Source organism: Pezoporus wallicus, unplaced genomic scaffold (assembly GCF_028554395.1).
Source record: "Pezoporus wallicus isolate ANWC-B61680 ecotype Strahan unplaced genomic scaffold, APGP_CSIRO_Pwel_v1 contig_6814, whole genome shotgun sequence".
Taxonomy (NCBI): domain Eukaryota; kingdom Metazoa; phylum Chordata; class Aves; order Psittaciformes; family Psittacidae; genus Pezoporus; species Pezoporus wallicus.
This window is the reverse complement of record NW_026639755.1, coordinates 2585266-2612032: the sequence shown is the minus strand read 5'-3', so window position 1 is coordinate 2612032 and position 26767 is coordinate 2585266. Positions and strand designations below refer to the sequence as shown.

Genomic DNA, 26767 nt, shown 5'->3' with positions numbered 1-26767 from the left:
CAACCACTCAAGACAATGCCAGCAAGAACTCAGGCAAGAAAAAGAAAGCAAACAACTTGTTTGTTCTTTGCTCATCCTATAGAAAACCTCAAAGCATTTACTGGATCAATTTGTAAGGAGTCATTAAAGATCTCCCCCAAAACTGGCAAGAGAACAAGAGTAGGTTTCATGTCTTTGAAGTGTAAAAACATTGATGCTTACCACAAAGAGGAGTTTCATCTGCAGTGACCAAGACAGTATCATGCTTAAAACCATGAACAAGCACAAACACTTTGAGCAGTAATAGTTAAGGCAAGGCAAGCAAATTGGTCACTTTATTCCAGTTTGATGCAAGTGGATTGTAATAACAATCCTAGTGACACATCAAGCAGACCACAACCTTGCTACACGGAAAAGTAGTCTTCCACTGCTTTAAAGGAGAGCTGCTCTTCAGGCAGAGGGAAGTAGGAAACAACAGTCTAAAAAGGAGACCAACCGGTGCAGAGAGAAAAGCCATTTTCAGGCTACTCACCTGTGGAGGCTCAGTGGAATAGCAACAGTGCATTCTCTACTGCCTAAGACAGCAATTCTCATGGGTTGTTGAACAAATACAGCAGACACAGTAATGGAAAAAAACCCTACATTTTATTGAACGCAAACAGTGGTTGGCACAGTGTAGCTATTCAAAAGCTTTGTTGGGTTTCAGAGTTTCTAGTCCAGGAAATGGGGCTCAGTGCAGTAGCACTTAGAGCCAGACAGTACATTGCTATTACACCACAGCTTTCACTGACAGCAGGGAAAGAATTCCTACTGGAACAGGGAGACATTCCTTAGTCTGCTGAATCCTCTTCCACACACTGAGACACCTCCCCACCGTGTGCTGCCCGTCCTTATGACGGTCTGTATTTGTAAACATGCTTTCTTTGGATCGCTTTGCTACTCTGGTGCCCAGCCTGGTTGCCCAGCAAACACACTGGGAAGTGACTCATTCTGGGGAGGGAGAAAGACTGGAAAACAACTTTCCAAACTCGGGAATAGAGCAGGATTCCAAACGCTGCCAGTTTAATCTGGCTAAGGGGGAAATCAAATGTAACGAAACAGCCAGTAAAATCCATTAGAGACAGAAAAGCTATGCTAGGTTAGCTTTTCACAGCAACAATAACAAGGATTCCCAGTATGTTCTGCCTCCACACCCTAACCCAGGAGCGAGGGATTGGGTAGGGCAAGACTTCCTCATCGTGAAAGGAAGAGCAAGAGGGAAAAACAAATGAAGACAGAAGCAGTACCGAGATAGAGGCTTCCACTTTCTAAGGTCAAATGGCCACTCTTGGCTCTGTGGCACAGAATGATGCTCAGCCCCTCCCAGCACCTGCCATCAGGTCATTCTTGCCACTTCCACCAGGCGGTGGTGGAGGTCTGGTCTTTCTCCTCCAGTCTTGAGGGAACAGAGACTGTGCACTCACCATCACAGCCCCAGCCTGGAATACATGGTGGCCAGGACGTGGCAACAGGAGGAGAGGTACCTGCTTGGTGGGTGTGCAGACAGAAGTCTAGGAGCAGTGAATCCTACATAAGTAAAGAGCTGTGCTGGCATAGTCTCCAATGGTAGCAATCTGCCTTCTCAGGCAGAGGGATAGGACAATGCGGGGAGGGGAAGAGTATTGAGTGCAGGGGTCTCAAGGGAACACCCACTACAAGCTCCTCAGCGAGCTGTTTTGGCACGAACGGTGTGACATTTAATACACAGCACGTGCCCATCCAGTGGAAAGCACCCATTCTCGTCTGCTTCAATGGACAAGGGCTTCCCACAGTCCTAAACAGGGAAAAAAAAGAGGGAGGCAGCTCAATGATGGCCAACAGCAGGATGAATGCATTCAAGGATGTAAGAAATCCCCCACTGGCTCAGCATAATGGCTCACAGCCCCCTGCTCTGTCTCTGGTGGTGCTAACAGGAGATACTGTTTTGAGGGAACAGCAAGCCCCTTCTGTGATTCCAACATGTTCCCACAGTATACACAGCTGCTGTATTAGAGACGTTAGAGACTACAACCCTGCATAAACCTTCTTCACGGACCTGTGGTCACTGAATGTCTTATCCTTTTCTGAACCTGCTTCGAAAATGCTCCAGATTAATTCAAAACAACCTTAGTGTTTAGTCAGGAGAGACAACAAACAGGTCCAGCTGCTGGTGATGAGCATGGAAGCCACCAAGCTTACCTCACATTTGTAGCATTTCATGTGGAAATTCTTCTCCAAGGCCACAACACGCACTGTCTCATCCTTCCCAGGCTCTGGCATGATGGGCTCACTACAGACTGAACAGCGTGGAGCATACTTCCTGCAACACACAGAAACAGGGAGGGGATCATGGCCACTGTGGTGGCAGTCAATGAACATTTCTTACTGCCATATAACGCTATGAGCAGCAGAGGAGTAATAAATCACAAAGAAGTTTAAGTGGGAAAAGACCTAATTGCTATAAGGTACATTGTTGACTCATTTTTAACTCAACATCTGTTGATTGCACAGGCAACCCAATCCCACTGTGCAGCAGAATTAAACAGCTGTGAGGGAATCTGCCTTCTTTCAGACACCACACACACATACTCTCTCCATACCTGTGGTAGTCATCCACACAGTGAGGCTGGTTGGCCTGGTCCACAATAAAAGCAGCCCCTTCAAGAGGGGTATGGCACATCACGCAGGTAAAGCACTGGGGATGGTACGAATTACCAGTGGCCTTCAGCATCCGGTCTGTGATGGTCTGTTTGCAGACACTGCACTTTTCCAAGGTCCCCTGAGCCCAAAGGAAACAAGTAAGACACATTAATCCAGTCCAACACCCCTAGGAGGCTATGCCACAGACAGGCGAGGTGGAAGGAGGGAGAGGAAAACAAGACACAGCAAGCACAACAAGCTCAGCTCCCTCATCCCCGTAACTCACAGCATAGCAGTCCTCACAGAAGGGCTTCTCATCCACATTGTAGAACTGCTGCCCCTGCAGCTGCTTCTCACATTTGAAGCAGGTGAAGCATTCCACATGGAAGAGGCAGTCCAGGGCCCTCACAGCTGGCTGGGTTCGTGACAGAGGCTTCCGACAGAAGCCACAGAGCTCTGTCAATGGAAGAAGAAAGGGATTAGGAGAAATGAAAACCCCTCACAGCCCTACTGCTATGGAGGGAAGGAACACACCAGAAGTAGCGGCCTCTACTGTGGGCGGATGCTCCATATCCTTCATTAGTTTCTGGGTCAACATCTCCAGCTCTTCTACCTCCTTCATAGTCAGGCAGGAATTTCCCCTAGGTGGATCAGCACTGGAGCCTGTGGGTCTATGCTGCAGGAAGAGGAAACATTCAATCCCTGAGGACACATACAGAGCCATAGAATAGTTCAGATTGGAAGGAACCTTCAAAGCTCTTCTAGTCCAACCCACCTGCAACGAGCAGGGACATCCTCAACTAGATCAGGTTGCCCAGAATCACATCCAGCCTGGCCTTGAATATGCCCACAGATGGTGCATCCACCACCTCTCTGAGCAACCACTGGTGCCAGTGTTACCACCCTCATTGTAAAAACACCCCAAATCTCCCCTCCTTTAGTTTAAAACCACTGTCTCTTGTCCTGCTGCAAAAGAACCTGCTAAAAAGGTTTCCCCTTTGCAGGACCCTATCCCTGTCCACAACTGCCTCTAGCTACAGCTCTTTCAGAGGGGTAACAGCCTCCTCTAGCCTGGGACAGACCCTCCCTCCTCATTGTCCAACTTCACTCCCAGCGATGCCCACCCAAAAGCACTGATCCCATGGCTCTGTCCCCTACCGTGTCTTTTGCAGCAGCAGGTTGCTCTGTTGGACGCGGCTTCTCCTGCACTTGGGGTCTTTCCCTCTGCTGGGCATAGGTGAAATTGGGAGGTTGTGGCCGAGAGGAGGGACCTGAAGGTGAAGGGGCTGTGAACTGAGTCTGAAGGGAGGTAGGATATCTTGCAGAGTTTGATGGAGCCATGGAAACACTGGCACTTGGTTTGGACCCAGATTTAGGAGAGCCAGCAACAGATTTAGGTGGGGTGAATGTAGGGGTAGGCTGAGCAGAAGGGAGAGAAGGTGGTGGAGGGACTGGTGCTGGGGGCTCCTTGCGTTGCTGTGGGGCTGCCCACGGGGCTGGGGTCAAATCTGACCCAGGGGGTTTGAAAGATAAGGTTCCACTTGGCTTTGGAGTGAACTTGGAAGGAAAGGAAAGAGGAGTATCTTTGGATGCAGACGGTACTTCCACACGGGCTTTTGGTGCTGATGGTTTCTCCAGAGAACCTGTGGATCCTGGAGATATCTGTAAAAGGAAGCAACAGAGAGAAACAGGCAGTTGTCAGCAAGGTGGAAGAGAAAATATGCTGTCTATAGCAGTGTCAGCAGCTACCCCAGACCCACGGTGTTAAAGAGTTTCCACACTGTTACACCTTTAGGAGTCATGACAAGCTGCAGTATCTGTGCTTTCTGGTCCTTCACATTCACTTTTGCACTACGGTTTATCCAGACATTATTATCTTCACTACCTCCATTCAGCAAACCAGTCATCTCTCCTTCCACCTCCAACATCCTGGAGAGCTCACCCGGGGTCTGAAGGGGTCATTCTTCTCCATGTCATCCAACATTACGGACAGTGACTCAATCTCAAGATCAACGCTGCTCATCTTGCCACGTTCCTACACCACCATCCATGAGGAAAGAGGGAGCAGAGCATGTTACAGGAACAGCCAGAGAACCAGGTGTACCCCCTTACAAGAGCAGATTTTTGTGCTTTGGACTGTGGTACAGAGCTGCTCCTTGCTTTGAATGGAGAGCAAGCTGGTGAGGATGAACAGGGCACAGGCTCCAAGGTCTACAAACAGTGGGAAAATGCAAAGCCCAAAGAAACTCACAGATTTAGGAGGGAAAAAGACATCTGGAGGTCTCTTGTCCAACACCCTGCTCACAGCAGGGCTAACTCTAGCTAACAAGCTAGATCAGGTGGCTCAGGGCCTTGTCCAGGTCATTTCTGAACATCCCCAAGGATGCAGATTCCCCCGGCCTCTCCAGGCATTTGTACCAGTGTTAAGCCATCCTTGGAGAAGAACAGCTTTTTCTTCTGTCCAAAAGGAATTCCCCTTGCCGCAGCTTGTGTCCATTGTTTCTTGTTGTGCCCCAGTAAGAAGAATGTGTCTTCTCTCCAGCCCTCCTTTAGGTATAGTAGGCTGCAGTTAGATCCCTGCCTCGGCCTCCTCTTCTGCAGGCTGAACAAACCCAGCTCTCTCTCTTCAGCTCCAACCCCCAATGACTGCTATGACCCTTCGCTGGATTGCATCTAGTTCTTTATTCCTCTGAGTAATTACATTGGGAGCTCAACTGGAAAGTCTTTGAAGATGTAGCCTCACTAGAACCAGAGAGAGGAACCATCGCTGTCCTTGTCATGCTGACTACACTCTCACAACTGCAGTCCAGCAACTGTGGTTGGCCTTTATTGTCACAAGGGTGCATTGCTGGCTCATGCTCAACTCGTTGTCCATCAGGAGCACCAGGTCCTTCATCTGCAGAGAGCTGCAGCCTAGCCAGTTGACCCTAACCTATGCTGGTCCGTAGGGTGATAGCATTTTCTGCTTTCCCACATCTCAGAGCTTCCTGCTGCTGAGTTCAGACAGTAGTGAGAAGCTGTCCCAGCTCACAGAGCATCACAAAGAACTATACTTCCCTTGACCACACTCACCTGTGGGGCAGGTATGTTGCTCACCGGCCCTTCATCGAACATCGGTGGTGGTGGCGGCAAAGGGAAAACCTCTTCTGGGGCTGGTGGAAAAGGCTCTTCGAAGGGGGGTGGAGGTGGGGGAAAAGCACAGTTTGAGAAGCTTGCCTCCTCTCCAGGTGGTGGGGGAGGTGGCAGTGGCAGGTCTGTGGGGAAGAACGAGAGCAAAAGCAAGTTTGGATCATTTCTTACAGCACAAACCCCAAAAAGGGTCTTGAAGGTATTAAAAGCAAGTACTTCCCAAGTACTCAAGGGACCCCATCAGGGACAATTGAACTCCACAGGTTGGCTTTCACCTAGTCTAAAGCTATTTGCCATCATAAGAACTTCCCTCGTAACCTACTGCAATTAGTTACTGGGAATAGTTATTGTGTAATTGGGAAACGTGTCTTACTATGCCCTTTCTCACCCCTCCTCTCATTTCTTGGTCCCTAGCACATGTTTCTCTTGCCAGTACCTGGCTCAGATTGCTAAATACAGAGCAACATTAGGAGGAGTACCAGTGGATAACCCAGGACCCTGAAGAGGCAGTACTATTACAGGAAAATAAGCTGGCACCTCACAGCTGCCTAGTAAGAACTATGAGAAGCAAGAGGGAGGAAAACAAGGCAAGTTGGACCAACTAAACCGTATGCCTATGAGGAATCTTTGAAACTGCTTTGTTTTTCTAGGAAATTAAAACATCTTTCATTGTGGAAGCTAAAACCTCCCCAGTACACATGAGGACATGAGAGATTTTGAAGAACCCTTTTTAAGCGAACTGAAAAGCACCAGAGTGCCTCAATCTCCTATAAGAAAACCCCACTGCTTCTACCTATGCATATTTGCCAAAGATGTGGAACAGGAAAAAGAGACATTTTCCACTACACCACATGCAAATAAACATGAATACTCTTGCCTTCACCGTGGATGGAAGAAGTTGCCCTCTTATCATCCAAGCAGCAAAGAACACTGAAGACAAGGAGGTGTAACTTCTACATCCCCTCTTTCATACATCCATCTCTCTCCCTTAGCTAGCCCCAACCAGCAGTGGGGTGAAAGACGACGTTTTTCACTCCTGCTACTCCATGTGCAACTTTCAACAGCAGTAATTGAACTGTCCCATCTTTATATCCAGTTACTGTCAACAGACTTTATGAGGACTTCTCATATGTAACCTAAGGGAGACAATGCTGCCCTTTCACAAAATGAAATCCAAAATCTTAATTAGCTAGTGGAATGCATAAACTGCACTGGTATGCAGCACCTCTTCCAAACCTTCTTGTGAAGCAGAACTTCTGCTTGGCGGAGGAAGTAATACTAGGCTGGTATTTTTTCCTTTGAAACTACAGTTTGGGTTCAAGTTCTGTATATGCTTGCCTTTTGGTTTACTAAAATGCTAAAGAATATTGCAGAATCAAAGCCCTGATCTGCTGTCACATTGTTTTAGATGCACTAAAAGCCTGTTTTATGAATTATTCATACAAACAAAAAAGTTCCCCACAAATCTACTGTACCAGATTTATAGTGATCAATACTAAATACAACATGCCTACAGCAACACTAACTTAGCCATCCTGTTGTTTAAGACAAAGAGACCAATCACTATGGCTTTGTTATACTACTATTTGTTTGATGAGTGTATAAGAAAGGGACAGGATTGAAAAGATGCACCAGAGAAGGATCAAGTCAGATGCATTTCCCTCATGACTGAGTTTTGGTGGTTCACCTGTACTTCAGATGTCTCGCTGGCAGCCCTCACCCAATGGTGCCAGCAGCTTGAGCCCAATGGTCCTTTTGCTAATCTTTCTGTTACATTAGTTCCTCCATAGTAAGATTTATAAGGAAGGAAGCGAAGCAAACACCTAATACTCCAATTGCATTCTGCATTGAAAAGTAATTTTTAGCATCCGTCTACTTCTGTACTTCAAATTACATATTTGTGTCAGTTTGAGACCTTCCAAAGACACCCCTAATCCACACAACTATAGCAAAACCCCCAACAATGTAAGAGGAAGAAGGTCACAGTTAGCTGGTGCAGTTCGAGGAAACAAAAACACCAACGTGCTGACCCTTGTGACTTGTGGCTTCATAACCTGTCTCTTCTGAGCACAGAACCTGCCTTCTTACAGATCAGCTGCCAACCTAGGAATCATCAGTGCTGCACACTCTATACCAGACAGTGAAAGGCATCTACAACGGTAGTTAATGTTATCTGAACATGCATGTCCTGGCTGAGGTGCACCCTGGTGAGAGTCTTGGGCTAATGCACAGCATCAAGCATTAGCAAGAGGTCCCTAGAGAAATTTCTGCTAGCCCCATGCTGATCAGTTCTAAGTAGGGAGCCACACAACCAGGACCCCTCTACTTGTCAGAGGACACAAATCCAACCAACCAAACACACCACCAGCACAGGAAATAAGAAAGAAAAAGAGAAAGGAAACCACGCTACAAGAAGTGACTCTGCACAGGAAAACACACCCAGCCCAAACCACTAGGCAGAAGTGTAAAACTCTACAAGCCATACAGAGCTGTTTCTGACAGCTTCCACCAGTTTTCCATGCCATTTTTCATTCCTCCCCATCCCCAGCAGCAGTGAAGATGGCAACTGCAGAGCCCATGAGAAGGATCTCTATAATCAGAGACAACCAGCTTGAGCTCAGATGAATCAACAAGGAGAACAGCATGATTCACCACCATCAGGATAAAGTTGCCTGCAACATACTCGCTCCCAGACATGCTGGCCAGAAACTGACTGCAGTTACACAATTATGCACTCAGGGAATACTATAAAAAAGACAATAAAACAATCCACTGCACTCCTCTAGCACCAGTGCAATGCAGGATTGCCATCCAGCTTCCATTCTTAATGCAGGCTCTATGTACTTTGGTATCCCTTTACAACCGCCTCATCTCATTCTGGAACCTGCCAGCCTCTACAGCAAGAATATCCATCACGTGGCAGCAGAGATGCCTCTGTTCTCATGTTTAGCCCTGTTCCAAACCTCACACCCCTGGAATTTAAAAATGCACTATCTGCCACGGCAGCCCTCACCTACCTTCTGGCAGCAAGGACATGGTTGCTGGTGGAATCTCCCCCACCTTCCCTATCTGAGCACGCTGGGCGCCAGCTCCAGGAGGCGGGGGCAGTGGTGGCTCTGATGCATCCCCAGTCTTGAAGGGGTTCACCTTGGGTTTAGGGGCAACCACGGGTGCAAACTTCTTCTGCGGATTGTAGAAGAAAGGGGTAGAAATGTTGATGTTGACTGCGGATATCATGCGGGTCCCCGGGGCACCTTGGGAGGCCATCCTCTCAGCTCCTGGCAGGAAAAAAAGGGAAGAAACCAATATGAAATCAGCCTTGGGCCAGAGTGGAAATCTATAGACAGAAACACATGAAATAGCTACAGAAGTTTAAGTTCATCCAGAGGCTGAGGTGCACAAACAGAGAGCACAGAGCACTTCCAGCATCAGCACAGGAAAAAGGAGGAACAGAAACTGCGACAGCACGCTTCATCATTTCAACTCAGTATGGCATTAACCGCAAAGGGCTTCCAGCTACACAGAAACCCAAGCTTTTTGCTGCACGAGAACCCTGCACACAGCATGCTGGAGAGGACAGCAGTGGGCCACCAGAACGTGTGTTACCCAGCACACACACACCCTAAGGGGTGCCCCCATACGTGCTCTTCCAGCACTGGAATCAGCATTTCCTCTCCCCCACTTACCCAATAACACCAAAAGGCTCCTCTCGATCTCTGCCTGTGCCAGCCCCGGTAACCTCCCCCCGTTCCGACCCTGGCGCACCCCTCGCATTCTCCGTCCCTTACCTCCGGAGCTCTCCATGCTGCAGGCAGCGGCGGCAGCACGGCCCGGCTGAGGAGCTCCCGTTGTCACCTCCCCGGATCTCGCCCCCCCTTTCCCCTCCTTCCTGCCCCCGCCAGGAAGCAGCCCTGGGCTGCGGCCGCCGCTCCGCCCGTACCCGGGGGCTGCGAGAGGGGCAGCAGCACCGCTGCACCGGGGCTCGGCCCTGCGCTGCGCAAGGACGCGCGGTGGGGTTGCGAAAGGCCGGCGCTCCGCTTGCAGCAGGCGGGCCATAGCAACCCTCCGCGCTCACTCCTCCCCATCACCGGGCTGGAACAGCCAGACGACAGCCCCGCCAAGCCGGCTGCTTCGGGAACCGCAGGGCTCAGGATGACAGCCACATTTCTAGGATTCCCTCAGCCCGGCAATGCAAGCCAGGAATCTTATCCGTGCTAGAAATCTCCACGCAGCCAGAAGCTTTGTTGTAAAGCCCGGCATGCCTATAGTCCTCCTAACACCCCAGAACAATAGCGCTTCCCCCAGCACAGCGGCTCTGTGCCAATGTTCAAATCAGTGCCCCTCCACACTGCCGGCTTCTCTCACACGGACAATAAAAGCAGCTGGGACAGATAGCCCTGGTGCCACAAACATCACCCACGGCTGCTGATAAGATCCGCCTGCCCCCGTTCTAAGAGCTCCCACGATTCAGTACAGCACTGCAAGACCTAAATGTTACACTTCTCCAGGTCACAGGCGTGTGACAACATAGACAAACGTTCAGTACATGCTGCTGCACTTTTTGTTCCCTTTGTGCAGAGCTGATGAATTGCACAGGCTTCGACAAACTTTTCTGGGCTTTTCAAGAGGAGGAAGAGGCTGCAACAATAAGCAGGAGCCAAAAAGCTGCGCTGAGCATCACCCACATGATCTGGCATGGGAAAGGGTCATCGCAGAGGAGTAATAAGCGAGGTCTGTCCTCAATCCCTCAGACTTGTAGGGGTCAATAGACTTGCAAGTCAGAAGGAACCGGCCAACTCCCTCCAGTCTGCAGCTGCCCACTGAGCTACAGAAGTTGATGAAAAGACCTCCAGCCTTTCTTTATGGAGTTCAGCATTACGCCCCACCATTTCAACTATGGTGTAATGAACCACCCGGTAGTAGTTCTACCAGAATTGTCATCACTAGAAGCAGAACACCACAGTGACAATGTCCCTTCTGATCATGACCCATACTGAGGTTAGTCAACACAAAAGCAGCCTTGGGACATCAGCTGCTTCACAAAAAGAAGGCTGGCTTTGCTGCCAGCAGCTGCTACCTCCCTTAACCCAAAGCAGCCCATTTCCCAGTATGTCATGTCATATTTCAAGCCATCCCCATCCAGCAGCTGCCCCTGCTCATCCTCACTTCTGTTTATCTGTCCACACAACCCAGGCCAAACAGGCTGACAGAGGCTGCTGGCCTTGCAGAAACACCCACAGCCTCGGGTACCACCTAAGTACCCAACAGTACTGTACCTTTCAAGTAGGTACAGTACCACTTAAGCCTTACAAGAAACACAGAGCTTATGCAAGTCCTGTGGCGCTATTTTTAACAGCTATTGGGGAGGGAGTGTTACACCAGCAGACCTCATCTCAAATCCTTCTTGTCCTCACATTTCCCCCTCAGGGGAGAGATTTTTTCTTCCTGCTGTCACAGCATTTAAGATGACTCTAGTGGAGCTATGAAGAAAGATGCCCCCAAAGGACACAGTCAGGATACTTGGTTGCCTCATACACTGCTCCTCTCTAACAGAGAGCAAGGAGAAGTAGGACAAATCCCAGTGACACCTCCTTCAGCAGCAGGGTCACCTCCCAGAAGGTCCCATGGTGGGTCTGCCACCTCTTGCGTACCCAGACAGCTTTCAGCTCTTTGACACCGCTTCCAAAAACTCAGCTACTTTTCCGGGGTAGCAAAAGCGGGAGGAAACAGAGAGCTCAGTGTTATTTTTCCCCCTCTGTTGGTAGAAAGCAGCTCGGTTCCAGTCACACAGGCAGCCCCCATAAAAGCCGGCCCAGCACTGTGGGCTGACACGCCGCATTGTCTACTTCCCCTATTTGCCAGCTTCCTCCCAACCGAGGGGAGTCAGAAGGAAAACTATAGCAAACAACACAGACTACGTAGTGAACAGATTAAACAGATAAAGGAGCTACGGTTACCTTCATTCCCTCATACAGACTAATTCCAGAAAGTTCTCCCAGCCTGGCCCGAAGTTACAAAGCTTCAAAGAGAGCAAAGTTCTATCAGCTATGCGAGCTGCAAGGTAGAGCCTTAAAACAACCGGACTGGGAGAGGGACATTCAGATCTACAAAGGTCTCCCACACATCCTGGGCTTGCCTCCTCCCTACGCACGGAGGGGGAAACGGGAGTTAAAACCCCCAAAAGCCATGCAAACACATTCAAAACGTGAGGAAGTTCTGCGACTTTCAAGTACTTGCGCCTCCGCTTTCCTCGGGGCACTCCCAGAGAGGCAAAACCTCCCGAATGAAACAAACTTCACGCACAAAGAGCCCCAGCTTCCTCTCTCTCAAGCACATCTGGGAAAAAAAACCCCACTCCATAGGTGTCCCGCACGCACACAAAAGAGAGCTCGTCCCGAATAAAACCAAGCAACACCTTCCCCCATCCCCCACTGCTGCAGCTACACCGGAGCTGCCTCCATTTCACTGGGAGGAAAGGAAGCTCACCAAGGCACACACATCCCCCGAACCTCTCTTCTGCGCACCGTCCATCGACCAGAAAGAGACACTTGGCGCACGGCGAGCAACCCTCCCGGCAGGAAACGCGCCCTCTCCCCGGACGCGGAGGCACCCCAGCACTTGCTCAACGCCAGCCCCAGCGCTGCAGACAAAAGCTTCTTCGCTAAGCCCACAGAAGGGACTCACCTCTGGGGACGGCGATGGGGAGTACGCGGCACCCGGAGCCGGCGAGGTTGTGCTGCCCCCAGCCCGGCCGGGGAAGCAGCGGCAGTGGAAAGGGGGGGGAGAGAGCAGCGGCCGAGCCTCGCCGCTGCCGACAACTCACCAAAAAAGCCTCGCCCAGGCAAAGTTGTTTGACCATAAAAGGAGAGAGGCTGCGCGAAGCTGAGCTCACTCGCTGGGGAATGCGACTGAGGTAAGGGGGGGACGGCGCTCACCGCCCGCCGACGGGGCGCGCAGGGGCGGCGGTAGCCGCGGGCGCAGAGACCCGGAGTGTGTGTGTGTGAGGGGGGGTCTCTCCGCTCGACCGCAGTCACAAAGCAGAAGCGTTTGCCGGGTTCCCCCCCCTCCCGCCCCAGCCCGCGATTGCGTTTCCAGCCCCTGACCTGAACTGTAGGAGGAAATGGAGCAGCTCTTGGTGAGTCAGGGTCCCTGCTGGCCTCGTCCACGCACGAACCAGCTGCGGGAACATCTGACTCACGCCGCCCCTCCCCAGCCTTCCAGAAGTGAAAGCAAACATCAGATGACTCCGCCGTGCAGAAAAGCGACGTGTTGTACTGGCTGCGGGGCTAAACACTGAACTGGTTGATATAAAACACCAGCCATTTGAATTGCTTTGTTGGCTTGCATGTGCTGCACACTGGTTTTGTTTTTATCGCAGTGCTGGCTGCGGGTTCAGTCCTGCTTTTAGACCAGCGACAGCCTGACCCAGCACAACAGGGCATGTAACTTTCAACTCCTGCCTTTTCTTCCTCTCCTTGCTTCTAAGCTGCACAGGGAGAAGGGATGCCAGTAAAGACAGAATTCATGTGCTTTGCACAACCCTTGTACTTTGGAATTTGGTCTTAATGTGGGGGTTAATACCCCTACTGTTGCACATTCCCTGGGGAATTACTGTATTTAGTAATGCTCAGGAAACGTGGGGCTTGTCTGCTCCCAAGACTTGCCTATCAATCAACGGCATTAGTATCTTTACTGCGACTTACTCACAGGTGGGTAAGCCACAGACCACACCAGTTAGACATCCCGCCCTCCCGTGTGCACTACTGCAAAATGGTCACGTTAGAGAGCTATGCAAAAAGGCTCACCAAGGCTTAAGAAATCAAGTGTAAACAAAGCTTTAATTTTCCAAGCAAGGTCTGTACAAAGAGGTAATCTCTCTTATTTAACCAGCTTATGGAGCTGGTAAAGCTGGGCCCTCTCTGAGGTTTTTCATTGTTACATACCATGTAACCCATAGCAATGTGTAGCACTGAGCATCTCCTTACATAGCTGCCACTGTTGAATTGTTGATTTACAGCTATGAATTGCTTAGGGATATGTAGCTCTTGTATAGTTACTAAATAATTCTGCAGTTGCTGCTGCTTTTATAGGCATGGCATCAGCCCCGTTACCTCCCATGATTAATGCACAAAGTAATTATATAGGATAAGAAAGGTATCTCTGTGCTGGGTCTTCTAACATTGTCACCCTTCTAGTGCAGACGATCTTCCTCCTTCTTGTTTGGGCAAAGCTGTCAGTGCAGAGCTAAAAAGATTTCATGGTGGAATCGCTAACCGATTTCTGGAGCAGCACAGTGCACCTTACACAATCAGCCTGACCTCGGAGCACCCTGCCACTGTTCCCTGGGCTAGCCCTGACTCCAGAGAAAACAAAGAATGTCTCAGACTGAGATTAAAAAAGGGCTGAGAGAACATAGAAAGAAATCTGTGCTCCGATGCTTTCTGGCCACAACCCTGTAAATCCAGATGCTTGCATGTTTGATTTCTCACCAAGGTGGGGATGTTAAAAGCTCATGAAGGCAGAAAAAGCCTTCACGATCTGTGGGAATAAGAAAAAGAAAGGCAGACCCTCTTCACTGTGAGGAAACAGATAAGAAATGGAGAGGTGTTTAGCAGGTTGGACCTGTGAAAGCCAGAATTCTCAAACTGGAATACATCAGAATACACAGGGGGAAACTCTTAACTTGGTTTCATGCTTCAGTGGATTTAAAGTTTGTGCTTTAAAGAAAATAAGAACCTCCTGATGCTAGCGACCTTCCTCTATGCAATTCTTTGCTTGGAAGAGTAGGTGTTTTTCTGCTGCAAACTGGAATCGGTGCCTTGAGATGTACACAGGTATACTCAGTCTCATTAGCTGAAGCAAAATCCTAGTACTGAATAGGCATTTAGCTCTCTAGGTACAGAGATGGATCAGCAGGTATACTCAGCTTGGTGTACCAGACCGTGTAAGTTCTGGAATTGGCAGCAGTCCTCTCCATAAATCACTTTGTCCCATGCCTGAAAAAAGCATTGTGGTATTTTGGAGTATATGTTGTGGTGTGAATGCTACTCCACACCATGGGTGAAATGACAGAATAAAGCAGAAGGGATGGGATCCAGAGGGACCTTGACACACTTGTGAGGTGGCCAATGCCAACCTCAGTGAAGTTTAACCAAGCCAAGTGCAAGGTCCTACACCTGGGTTGGGGCAATCCCAGGCACAGCTACAGGCTGGGCAAGGAAGAGATTCAGAGCAGCCCTGCGGAGAAGGACTTGGGGGTGTTGGTCGATGAGAAAATGAACATGAGCCGGCTTCAGTGTGCACTCACAGCCCAGAAAGCAACCGTATCCTGGGCTGCATCAAAAGGAGCGTGACCAGCAGGTTGAAGGAGGTGATCCTGCCCCTCTGCTCTGCTCTCGTGAGACCTCACTTGCAGCACTGTGTGCAGTTCTGGTGTCCTCAACATAAAGAGGATATGGAGCTGTTGGAACAAGTCCAGAGGAAGGCCATGAGGATGATCAGGGGGTGAAGCACCTCCCATATGAAGGTAGGCTGAGAAAGTTGGGGCTGTTCAGCCTGGAGAAGAGGAGACCTCATAGCAGCCTTTCAGTATCTGAAGGGGGCCTATAAGGATGCTGGGGAGGGACTCTTCATTAGGGACTGTAGAGATAGGACAAGAGTGATGGCTTTAAACTGAAACAGGGGAAGTTTAGGTTAGATATAAGGAAGAAGTTCTTTACTGTAAAGGTGGTGAAGCGCTGGAATGGGTTGCCCAGGGAAGTTGTGAATATTCAATCCCTGGAGGTGTTCAAGGCCAGGCTGGACAAAGCCTTGGGTGACGTAGTTTAGTGTGAGGTGTCCCTGCCCATGGCAGGGGGTTGGAACTGGATGATCTTGAGGTCCTTTCCAACCCTAACTATTCTACGATTTTATCTCAGTGAAAGTTAGTTAATAATTGGTGATGCCACGTAGAAGTCCCATGTTTTTCCTAAGCAAAGAGAAGTTCTGACTTATATCCTTGTTGCATCTCTGATACTTCTTTAGTCATATAAATTCTGTTTAGTCTAACCACATTTTATTGATTAATGCTAAGCTGCTACTCATAAGCTTTCCCTGTGCTGTATTAAATTCTATGTCTGGGCCTACTGGCAGAGTTGGGAGTATATAATGGGTCTGCTTTGGTTCCCAGACTAAGAGGTGCAGACAAGGTCAGGCCCACACTGTCTAGGGTAGGGCCATCTGCAGCAAGCTGTCTGCATCCGTATGGACCAGCAGGTGTAATACACCCTGGTGAGAGCTCTCCTGGGATCTGTTGTGCTCCCACAGCACAACCCTCTCCTGATGGGTTTCTCATTCCCTTCCTCACACAGGGTGTTCGGCATGTGAAAAGCTACATCTGGCATAGGTTAACATGTGCCACAGCTGCTGCTCCCACTCTTTACGGATGCTGTGATACGTGCAGAGCTGCCCTTCCCCTGACCAAATGGCAGCTTCAAGTGTCTCAGTCCCCTCGCAGGATGCGTGTCAACAGCTGGGTGCCAAACACAGCTGCCCTGGGGACAGCAGAGCCTCCAGTCCTCATGAGCCCAGTCATTCTCCTGCATCTGTGCAGCTGGCACGCAGTCAGGAACACTGTTTGCCAAGGTTATGAGAAGTCTCTGAACAACCAGCTACCCAGGACAGATAACTGGTGTCTCTCTGCTGCTTCCCTTCAAAAACCAAGTCTGCCGACAAAGCACACTTCAGAAGTGTCCCTCCCCAAGCAGGGGAGCTGTTCAGCAGCTACACAGAGCCCCTGTGATGGCTGAGAAGGGTCACTGTGGGTCTTTAAATCCCACTATGAAAAGTATTGCACAGTACACATGTATATGTACATACTTCAGAAAGTCATTCTAGCCATACATATACAGTTAGATTACTCTGACTAAAACACTAGAATAGGCCATGAACAAACCAACCCCAGAGCAAACCCTTGCTATGCAAGGGAAGGAGCTCCATTTCCAGCACTCCCACATGACAGGAGCTCCTTGGCAGGACATGCAGCTCCCAGATGAGTTACCACTGTTATTATTACTGGTTTATAAAGCTATTTCTCCAGAGCAGTGTTGCTTTTCCTGGGTCTCCCACCTTCTTCCCAAGACCTTGGTATGTGGTGTTTGTCATGAGAAGAGCCTGATGGGTCCTACCAGCAATAATCATTTTGCTTCCTCTTTATTTGACCTTTATGGCCATGGTCTCCAAAACGGTGTCCTCCCAAGGTGGTCATCAAGCCTCTTATCTTAAGGATAAGAAACAAAAATAAGATTTGATAAAGGATATATCTGTACTGAAAATGTATTTTTGAAGTAAAGCAGAAAATAGTGTGGATTAGTGCAAGAGCCATGTATTGTATCCAAACCAATGTTGGTCATGCAGTGCAAGATGACCACAGCAACCTCAGATGTAACACCCTGAAAGTGAAAGAGCCTTCTTAGTCACTTCTAGTTGTCCACTTGCTTTGGGAGCCACTGGACAGCCTGCATTTCTCCAATGCAGTAAAATGGCATCAATTTTTTCCTGATCCAAGAAAGAAGAAATCTGTATAAGAGGTCCAAATTTGAATGTACATGTGGAATACTGTCTGCATCCATTCCCTCCTAAGTTTCAAAAAGAGGCATTCCACAGGGGCTAGACTACACACTGCAAATGAGTCTTCCTGAGGAATGGAATAGAGAAGGGTAAAGGGTATGGTTCAGTACTGAGAGGAATGCTTTGAAGAACCTAGGTGAAGTTTTGGACTGGCTCATTGCCTCAAACTCCTCAGACTTGGTATCACCACAGTTATCAGCCCTTTGGTGCCAATAGCCTAAATTCAACTTAATGACCTAATTTTAACCTTATACTTGCAGTGAAGGTTAGAGGGACACTGAATTGTAGACTCTTTTTGACTATTCTTAAGCTCCTGGCTTAGTTTTGAGGCTGGAACAACTCCCTGAATAGACTCAGCATTTATTTTGTCTTTCAGCCTACACCAATGAGAACCCTCTAGTATGCTGTATCCTATCTTCTTTGCTCCCTTACCAGATTATACCAGAGTCCTACATTTCCATTTGTGTTTGCTTTTGACTTGAAAATTGTTCTCCAAATCCCTGCACCTCCAAGCAAGGAATGGAATTTCAAGCTACCTCGTTGGTGCCAGCAGAATTCCACGCTCCCAAACATAGCAATTATTTATGTGATTTGAGGGACCACGAGACCAGAACTCTTCTCATCTACAATTGTTTCAAGTCTTTCTCACAGCTGAAGAAAGAGTAGTATAAATATGAAAGTATGATAAATGTTCTCTTACCTACTGCAGATTTGGAGAGATAGAAAGGAAAAGCAGCCTTCTGTGAGAGCAGAGAAAAGCCAAGATCCCCCAAAACACAGAAGACATGCTCTTGCATTAACTGTATGTTTCATGGCCTTACTACATGAGAATGGGCCTATGACACTAATGTGAGAAGTGGGAAACTTTTCTGAAACATTGTAGTGGCTCAGTATAGTATTATACTGTGAAAAAAAAAACAACCCAACCAACTCCATATATTGAAAGAATGTATATGTGGATTCCAGTTAAAATTGCTTTTCTGACAAAAACATGGTCAGAACAGGGTTGGTGGAAATGTAAAGATGCTGGGTAAGGACAAGCCACTGCTCCTCAGACTGAACACGGTTTTCAGGAACCTGTGCTAGTGAAAGATGTCTCTGCCCATGGCAGGGGGGTGTTGGAGTGGGTGATCTTTAAAGGTCCCTTCCAACCCAAACAATTCTAAAGAAAAGTACTTGCAGGCATTAAAACCACCAGTGATTCATGGCAGGGGTACCCAACTGCAGTTGCTTGGTCAGTCACAAACTCAACCAGGTGTATGGAAAACCAGCACAACTGTGTGCCAGCACAAAAACACAGCAGTGTTAAAGGCAGCCCTCCTCAGCCCTGGCCAGCAGGCATTCTCACCTGATGGGTGCCTCATTCCAAGGCAGTAGCACTCCCTATGCGACAGGGAAGTGACAGGATTACTGGTTGCTACCCAGGCTGGTGGCTGGCTTTCCTGCACATGGACTTTAGCCCAGTACTGGTACATATGCCTCCATGTACTGTGCATCAATAAACATTATTATTCCAGAAGTTTCTAGTGGCCACCTCTTGAATTGCATTGCCACAAAACCCAGGAAGTCAGGGTATTTCTTTCAAAGATCAGCTATGATCACAGTGGGTTTGAGGACAGGATGCTCTTCTTTCCTGGCCTGCTTTTGGTAGGGGGATGTCTCCTAGCCAGAAGCACCATCAGGATGTTAAGGGTTGTAAGACAATAAGAAGGTACCAAGGCAGCCTCTGAGATCCTGGTCCTCAGGCTTCAGTAGAGAACACAGGAAGAAGCAAGGCCCAGATATGCTTATTAAAGAGGCTGTGAGAACATTTGACCCCAAAGACTTGTAAACACAGAAAGGAATGGAAGAGTCACCTTCAAATAAGCATTCTGGATCCCACCCTATTCCTTATGGAGTGCAGCACAGCAGAGCAGGTAGAATGTATTCACATCCCCCAGATACAGCAGCAGGCCTGACAAAAATAGTTTGAGTCAATGTTGATTTGCCAGAGCCTACTCACAGCAGCTGTTTACTCTGTGTTATACGGCAGAGGGTACTTTCTGGAGATTCTTTAAATATGAGGGCTATTTTTAAGTCAATATTTTGCTTCTGGATATATTATACTATCAGTTTTTCAGATACAAGAATTCAGCAGTGAGGACAGAATCAGTAGCTGTTTTAAAAACAACTGTTTTCTTTGTTCAGACTGGATTTTAAGGTTTGGGGTATTTTCATATGTTTTTAATAAGATTTAAAGAACTCCAAAACCACATTGCAGAAAAACAAGCCCCTTATTTTTAAAAGAGTTAGTATCTGCAATTTCTATGAGCTCCTACCTCTCCGTCTCTAGTGTATCAAAGGGAGAGGAGATGACAACTGATGTTTTGTAAGGCAAAAAATATTGTGCCTTTTTACGTAACACTGGGAATTTAAGAGAGCACATTAACTGCTTGCAGATTGTTTTTACAAATGCAGTCTAAGCAACCCCACTAGCATAGATTCAACTGACGTGGATGCAGAGCCTAATACACACCTCACAGTTGTGTCAATGATGGCATCTGTTTTCCTAGTGCACATCATGTACCCTTTTTAACCCTCCAAAGCTGCCTCCTCACACCTCCCCTCTTGGCACTACCTACCTGCTGATCAGGAACCTGCACACTCTCAGTGTGACAGCCATAGATTCACCAAGTTCCCTTTTGCTCACATTCCTGGAATTTCCTTTAATTTTTCCTTCTTATTTGTTAGCATCTGCTGAGCCATTCCTGGCAGGGAAGGAGTGAGAAAGAGTCGCTTATCTGTGAACTCTCTCATCTTCCCATTTCATGTGATGGTGGAAAAAAGCCCCAGGCCATAGCATTAGAAACTGGAATTTCAGACCTCAGCCCAGGCTACCTCCTGTCTCATTCAGTGTGAGCAGGCATTTAGCTGGTTCAGACACAAGGTAAGGATATAAGGATGCAGAATAGATTTATGAAAGATCCTTGCCAGAATGGTGTTGCTGAGTGGGTGAAGCCTATGATAGATGAAGCAAGCTAGACTGGCTAATCCTTTGATACTGAGCTTTGATATTATGAAGCAGTTTCAGAGAGCAGTGGTTCTCCATGCTCAAATGGAAGGTGATGCATGATCCCTGTGCAGTAGGTCAGTGTGCTACAAAGGCATTGGTGAAATCAGAACAGACCAGACCACACCACCACAGTTCCAGATGGTAAATTCCTTTTCTCTGTCTTCTGTGAAAGTCTGGAAATGGGAACTGTATGAAAGATGAGATCTTAATATATATGGAATTGAATGTGATACTTCTGCATGACTCTGGATAAAAATCAAATGTCGACAAAGATGCTGAGAGAATATTACATTTGCTGAAAAGCTGCAAACCAGCAATGTTGTTCTGAACCCCCCTGAAACTACAAATCCTTAAGAAATTAAAATTTGCTTCAGAAATATATTGTTTTAAAATTCGACCTGCATCAAAATGAGTGTTTTTAAGGTATGTGGCTAACAGCAAAGTACTTCATTCCTCTGAGTAAGGTTGTCCTTAATTTGGGACACTCCATCAGTGTTCAGTTTTCAATAGATAATGCCAGGATATGCAAAGTGTGTGTCTCTACTTCAGCAGCATGGGCCAATCTGAGAACTCGCCATGCAGGGGAAGAGGAAAAGTAATGTTTTGGTGCTCACCATTACCTCTCTTTAGCAATATGGGACAAAATCCCAGGAGGAATTTTTACAGGTACACTCTCGGGGGTGTGGATTGATCAGTTCCGTCACTGCACTAAACTAAGATGCTCTCATAAAGTTTTTGAGGAGCACTGGATGCAGGCAGAACAAGATGACATTTGCTCAGATGTAAATGTAGGTAAGCATGAGCTTACATCACAGCTTGCAATGCAAATATATCCTACGTCTATACCTCCACCTATTGTCCTTTTTAATCTTCAGATGATTCACACAGCCTCAAATATTTTCCCACCTTGAAAGGACCCAGACTTACACTTATGTCAGATAAGTCACACCACTTCAGGATCTGAACTACATTGGTACTGCTTTTTTTATTCTTTGAACCTCATAAAAAGCCTTTCTGTTTGTCTTCTTCACCAAATAAGCTCTGAACAAGAAAGAACAGTATGAGTCATTTTGCTATTTCATTTCCTTTTTGGTCCCCATGAAAATCCTATCAGTAGCTAATACAGCTTGATATAGAATTAACTCTTGTGGCAAGTACTCCATTACTCCTATGAAGCAATCAGAAATCTCTGCCAGAAGCAGCATTTACTGGGGAATCCATACTGCCAGTGGCAGGAGGCCAGCAGAGAAGCATATTGGAGCAACAGTCCCTGAGGACGATTCCTGCCTCTACAGATCTGATAGAGATACTATTTTTGTAAACATCTCCTACTCATGAACTTCACAGGCCTCTGTATTTGTTCCACAGCTGAAGACACATCTTGCAAGCAGCATGTAGGACGTTTCTCCATGTCTTTCTGGGACAGTAGTTGGTCAGGCCACAGGATTTTAAATAAGGATTCTTAAAAGGATCAGAAAGGGAGGAGGTGGTGAATAATCGTTTTTCAGAGCCTGTTCATGGGAGGATAGACATGGTTGCCAGTGAGACCTCTAGGGGGACATGAACTAATGTTAGGATGAGGTGAGTGAGGAGGTGGCTGGTCTCTTCTCCCACGTAACAAGTAATAGGACAAGAGGAAATGGCCTCAAGCTGCGCCAGGGGAGGTTTAAACTGTATATTATGAACAATTTCTTCACCAAAAGGGTTGTCAAGCATTGGAACAGGCTGCCCAGGGCAGTGGTGAAGTCACCATCCTGGAAGTGTTCCCAAACTGTGAAGGTGAGCCCCTCAGTGACATGGTTTAGTGGTAGCCTTGGTGATGCTGGGGTAACGGTGGGACTCGATGTTCTTAAAGGTATTTTCCAACCTGGCTGATTCTATGAGTCTATGAATAATAGAAGGAAGACATTTTAAATTATTTGGGGATTGTCAATGTTTACTTCCAAGTGGCAAGACTTCTATTGGTAATTCTTTTTCACTTTAACTGGTTTAAATGGCAGCTAATGCAGATGACAAGGGCACATTACCTACTAGGATACAATCTGTATCCCTGATAATTAACTGATGAATAAATTTGATCAGCAGGTATGACAGTGACAATAGCTCTGTATTTTATAAGCAGTGTTCTTTAGAAAGAAGCTGTTCCAGTATTTATAAGATCTTTATATAGAGCTATAGGGAACCTCTAGAAAAGTAGGTTTAGTAGATTTATCAATGGCTTATAGAGAAGATAAACAATGCTGAACAGCCATCTCTTAAAAGGCAACCAAACAGTTAACAATTTACTGCATAAGTGTGTCTTCAGGTTTATGATAGAGGTGCCTTAGTGTGGATTTAGAACAAGTTGTGAAAAATCAGAGCTTGTTCTGAAACTGCTTTGTTCTGTGCTGTAACCAGCCCCTCTACTGAGCACAAGGTCACTAGCTTTAGCTTTCCTGGAAGTATGTTTTCCTCCCCTTACCACTGCTGCTGACACCTATAAGAGTGCCCACTCTGGGTGCGAGGGATAGGGGGAAGAGGCTCTTAGAGGCATGGATCTGTGCCTGTTTTCAATCCCAAACCAAGGAGCACACACTAAAAAGTTGATTATGGCATCTCAGTCAATTCCTCTGTTGTGCTCATGGCAATGGTGCAGGACTGGGGGAAGAAAAAGGCCAAGGAAGCTTAATGTTGCTCTTCCACCCTCAGCATCCTTGACCTAGTTCAGGCAGCCCTGAAGCTCTGCTCTGCAAACAGAAGTTCCTAACAGCTGGGACCTACAGCTCATGATAACTCGAACACAGCCACGCTCTTCCTTCTCTCTTGCCCAGCATACTTCTCACAATATGGTCTGTCAAGGGGGAGGTCTACAGCTCTACAATAATCATACAAATAATTTAGGGGGTTGCAAGTAGCTGCTTCCTACTGCTCCTTCCTTCTGAGATACCCAGATATGTAAAGAATCCATTTACGTTTGTCTCTAGATACTTAAATGACTCCATCTCATGACCCTGACGGAAACTTAGAGCTGAAGATCTTTCAGACCAGCATTTAAAATCAGCCCCTATAAAATGTATTTCATACACAATTTCCTACATGAAATTACAGCCTCATTTTTTAAGAAGGCTATTATTTTCTCAATGCTTAGAGAAAATATTCAGCGCCTGTCAGAAAGCGTAGTTCAAAGGAAACAAAACAATGTAGGTTTTGGCATTTACCTCCTGTTCCTTGCAGCATTAGTGGGAAGAATAGTGTTGCTCAGGAACAGCAAGGACAGAAACTGTGGGGGACAGTTAGATTTATACTCGGTTTTAGTTCCCTGTTCAAAGATTCAGTTCTGTCACTTCCCTCCTACATGATAACTCCCATGAAGTAATATTCTCATGAAATCATATATTTCTTCAGAATGTAAAATAGCTGCTGTTTTCTTATGCTACTGTATGGTAATTGTTTTGTAGCCAAATTTAATTAGTAAAGGTTCTAGGTATTGATTGCTTATTGATGATGAGCTCCCTTTTGTATGGAACCTCCAGTACAGAAGAGCCAAGGAACTGTGTCAAAGCTCATAGATGATTGTCTAACCAAGTCTTCCCAACTTCTACTAAGAATTAAACTTACTTTAAATATGGACATTTGTGTATACAGGATCCATAATGAATAAATGTATGAGAACCAAAAGATGAAGAGTCTATCCTTTGATCAAACTGACTATGTTGAAAATGGCAGACAAAGCATGCCAAGACAGGTAGTGTGTCCAACGGCTAAGTGATATTGATTCCAAATAAAAAAAGAGAGCTTGTGGCATCAGAACATGCAAGACAGCCATGAAGCAGTCCAGTTGAGTATAATCCTCCTCCTTTCCAGTTCTCTTTCTCTGCTGTGCATACCTGACACTTGCCTTGCAGCAGCACAGGTGCTCGCCAGATCCCTATGTAAACCACCACCTGACTAAAGCAGCAGAAGACCAGCCTATCAAGAACTGGAAAGCTGCTTTTCAGACAGGGCAAGTGCTGGGACTTGCTCAATTGCCTGTGGAATCACACCCTGAGGCTGAAGTCAGAGCAGACCGATGTAGATGGTATCGTTCCTTAATGAAAGCCAAACTGCACTTGCTAGGACCCAGCATATGACTTTGAGCTTGAGACAAAGTGATAGACAAGCAAAAGCATCACACAGGGGCAATAAAGACGAGTCCATGTGACTTACCTGAAGCCTTCACTGCAAAAGAAGCCACAGCAGAGATCACTCACAGTGCAGAAAGGAGGTTCACAGAGGAACAGATTTAGACTGGGTGGGCGGGTGAAGAGGAGAAGGGGATTAATGTGAAACCAGAATTCCTCTGGGCAGAGGAGCAGCTGTGTCAGTTAACACATCTCAGGCTACAGTGAGGTGCAAATGCTGTTTGGTGAACTCTTAAGGACAGCTGTCCTGATCTGTCTACAAGAGATTACAGGTGACAACAGTAGCTGGGCAGTCACTAACCTACAACAGGTTTATCAGGAACAGGCTTTGCCTCTTAATACAGCACTCCTCCATTCTGATTTGCTTTTGTTTCCCCTTTCTTTGTATTTATTAGCCCTGGAGGTCAATATGGGTCCGCTTTTCAGAGATTCTGAAACACCTCTGGTTAACAAAGTTCCATCAGACCCATGGTTTCCAAGCATTTTTACAACTTAGGTTTCAACAGTGCAGATACATTGGGAAAAATAATATAACTGCATATATTCAGACATTCCTACCATTTTTTCTGTCCTTCCTACCATGAATTTTAGTCTGTGAACTGACTTTGTGTGAGCACACTTCCTGCTTATTCTTCCACGTGAATATTATCTTCTCTCCTTAGGCTGACTGTAAGTTGTGAATGGGAAAATGAATGAACCTACCTGTTCCCCATTACCGCTGTTAATCAGGACTGTTCTTCTGTCATGACTTGGCAACGAAGATGCTCTGAAGGCTGCAGCACCTCTCCTATGGAGACAGGCCGAGTTGGGCTTGTTCAGCGTGGAGAAGAGAAGGCTCTGATGAGATCTTAGAGCAGCTCCCAGTGCCTAAAGGAGTTGCAAGAAACCTGGAGAGGGGCTTTTTACAAGGGCCTGTAGGGGCAGGACAAGGGGAATGGCTTTAAACTGACAGAGGGGAGATTGAGATGAGCTCTTAGGCAGAAGCTCTTCCCTATGAGGGTGCTGAGGTGCTGGCACAGGGTGCCCAGAGCAGCTGTGGCTGCCCCATCCCTGGCAGTGTTCAAGGCCAGGTAGGATGGGGCTTGGAGCAACCTGCTCTAGTGGAAGGTGTCCCTGCCCGTGGCAGGGGGTTGGAGCTGGATGAGCTTTGAAGTCTCTGCCAACCCAAACCAGTTTATGATTGATTCTATGACTTCTCAGCAACACAGACCAAAAGGATGAGAACAAAATGGCTCATTTGGGATCAGAAAAATTCAATTGGCTGTTACTAGAGATTGGTGGAAGGAAGCCGGTGAGATCAGCGAGGCTTTTGGAGGGAAGCACAAAAGGACAGGGAGAAGTCATGAGCATTTCAGAGATGGGAGGTGAAAGGAGCAGAGTGGGGAGAGTCTGCAGTGGTGGGGAGGTGGGCCAGGAGGACACTGCCTGTTGCAGCTGCTGTCAGGTAAGGTAAAATGTGGCCTGTGAAGGGAGCAGAACCTAACAGCATCTTCTTCATCTGGAAAGATCCCTCCTCAGCGCATGTTACCGGGGAGGATGCGGGGGAGGCCTCTTTCTTCCACAGGGTTGAGCTTGCTTCTTTCACCGTCCGGCGGGGAGCGGCAGGGCAGCGCCGCGCATCTGCACCCCGGGGGGCTCTGCAACGGGCACTCCTCACAAGGGATTGCCGCGGGCAGCCCGCTCCGCCTCAGCCGGCAGCGAGAGCCGGGCCCGCCCCCCGGGAGCCAGCCGCTAGGGGGCTGCCTGTAATCGAGTCGGGCCGGCAAGTGTAGTTACCGGGAAACAGCCGCCCCCCGGGGCCCCGCGCCCCTCGCGTCTCCTTCCGGGGCCGCTCCCGCTCTCCCCTCCCCGCCTCCCCCCGTCTCTACCTGCTCATCCCCCGCTCCCGGCCTGCGCCACTGCTCACCTGTGCCCGCCCCGCTCCGCACCGCAATCCCGGCGGGCGGGCGGGCGGGAGGAGCCCGCCCCGTCCCGCCCCAGGCGGGCGGACCCTCGCCTCCGCCCTGCCGCGGGTCCCGGCCCTCGACCCCCGGCCCGGCCCGGTCCGGCCCTTCCTCTCCGGGCCGCGGAGACCGGCAGCCAATCGGAGCGGCGCTACCGGGCTGGAGCTGTTTACCCAATCTCAGCCCGCCTCCCCGTCGGGGAGCCGCCGAGGGGGGAGCGGGCGGCGGGGGGCACGGCG

The 26767-nt window shown here is 48.0% G+C and overlaps 1 protein-coding gene across 6 annotated transcripts; it reads right to left on the bottom strand.

Annotated features, from left to right (window-relative positions):
- Positions 1-604: 604 nt before the first annotated feature.
- ZYX (zyxin) lies at positions 605-26557 on the bottom strand. 6 transcript variants are annotated; one of them, XM_057416003.1, is made up of 10 exons: positions 26492-26557; positions 8784-9044; positions 5710-5891; positions 4580-4672; positions 3796-4299; positions 3172-3313; positions 2924-3093; positions 2598-2776; positions 2197-2317; positions 605-1792 (listed from the first exon to the last, which is right to left on the bottom strand). In XM_057416003.1, the coding sequence occupies exons 2-10, from the start codon at positions 9031-9033 to the stop codon at positions 1682-1684; spliced, it is 1752 nt and encodes a 583-aa protein (XP_057271986.1). In that variant the 5' UTR covers positions 9034-9044; positions 26492-26557; the 3' UTR covers positions 605-1681. The 6 variants fall into 6 exon arrangements, with proteins under 6 accessions (XP_057271986.1, XP_057271983.1, XP_057271982.1 ...); XM_057416000.1 differs by lacking the exon at positions 26492-26557 and adding an exon at positions 19995-20095; XM_057415999.1 differs by lacking the exon at positions 26492-26557 and adding an exon at positions 12870-13286.
- Between the last annotated feature and the right edge of the window lie 210 nt (positions 26558-26767).

What these genes read in the sequence shown, in the direction of transcription:
- ZYX (XM_057415997.1), bottom strand. Translation starts at nt 9,822, where the DNA reads ATGGCCCGCCTGCTGCAAGCGGAGCGCCGGCCTTTCGCAACCCCACCG. An exon ending in GCAACATACCTGCCCCACAG is followed by an intron (nt 4,673 to 5,709) that starts GTGAGTGTGGTC and finishes ATGGTGGTGTAG; the next exon opens with GAACGTGGCAAGATGAGCAG. An exon ending in TCTGTGAGGACTGCTATGCT is followed by an intron (nt 2,777 to 2,923) that starts GTGAGTTACGGG and finishes CTTTGGGCTCAG; the next exon opens with GGGACCTTGGAAAAGTGCAG.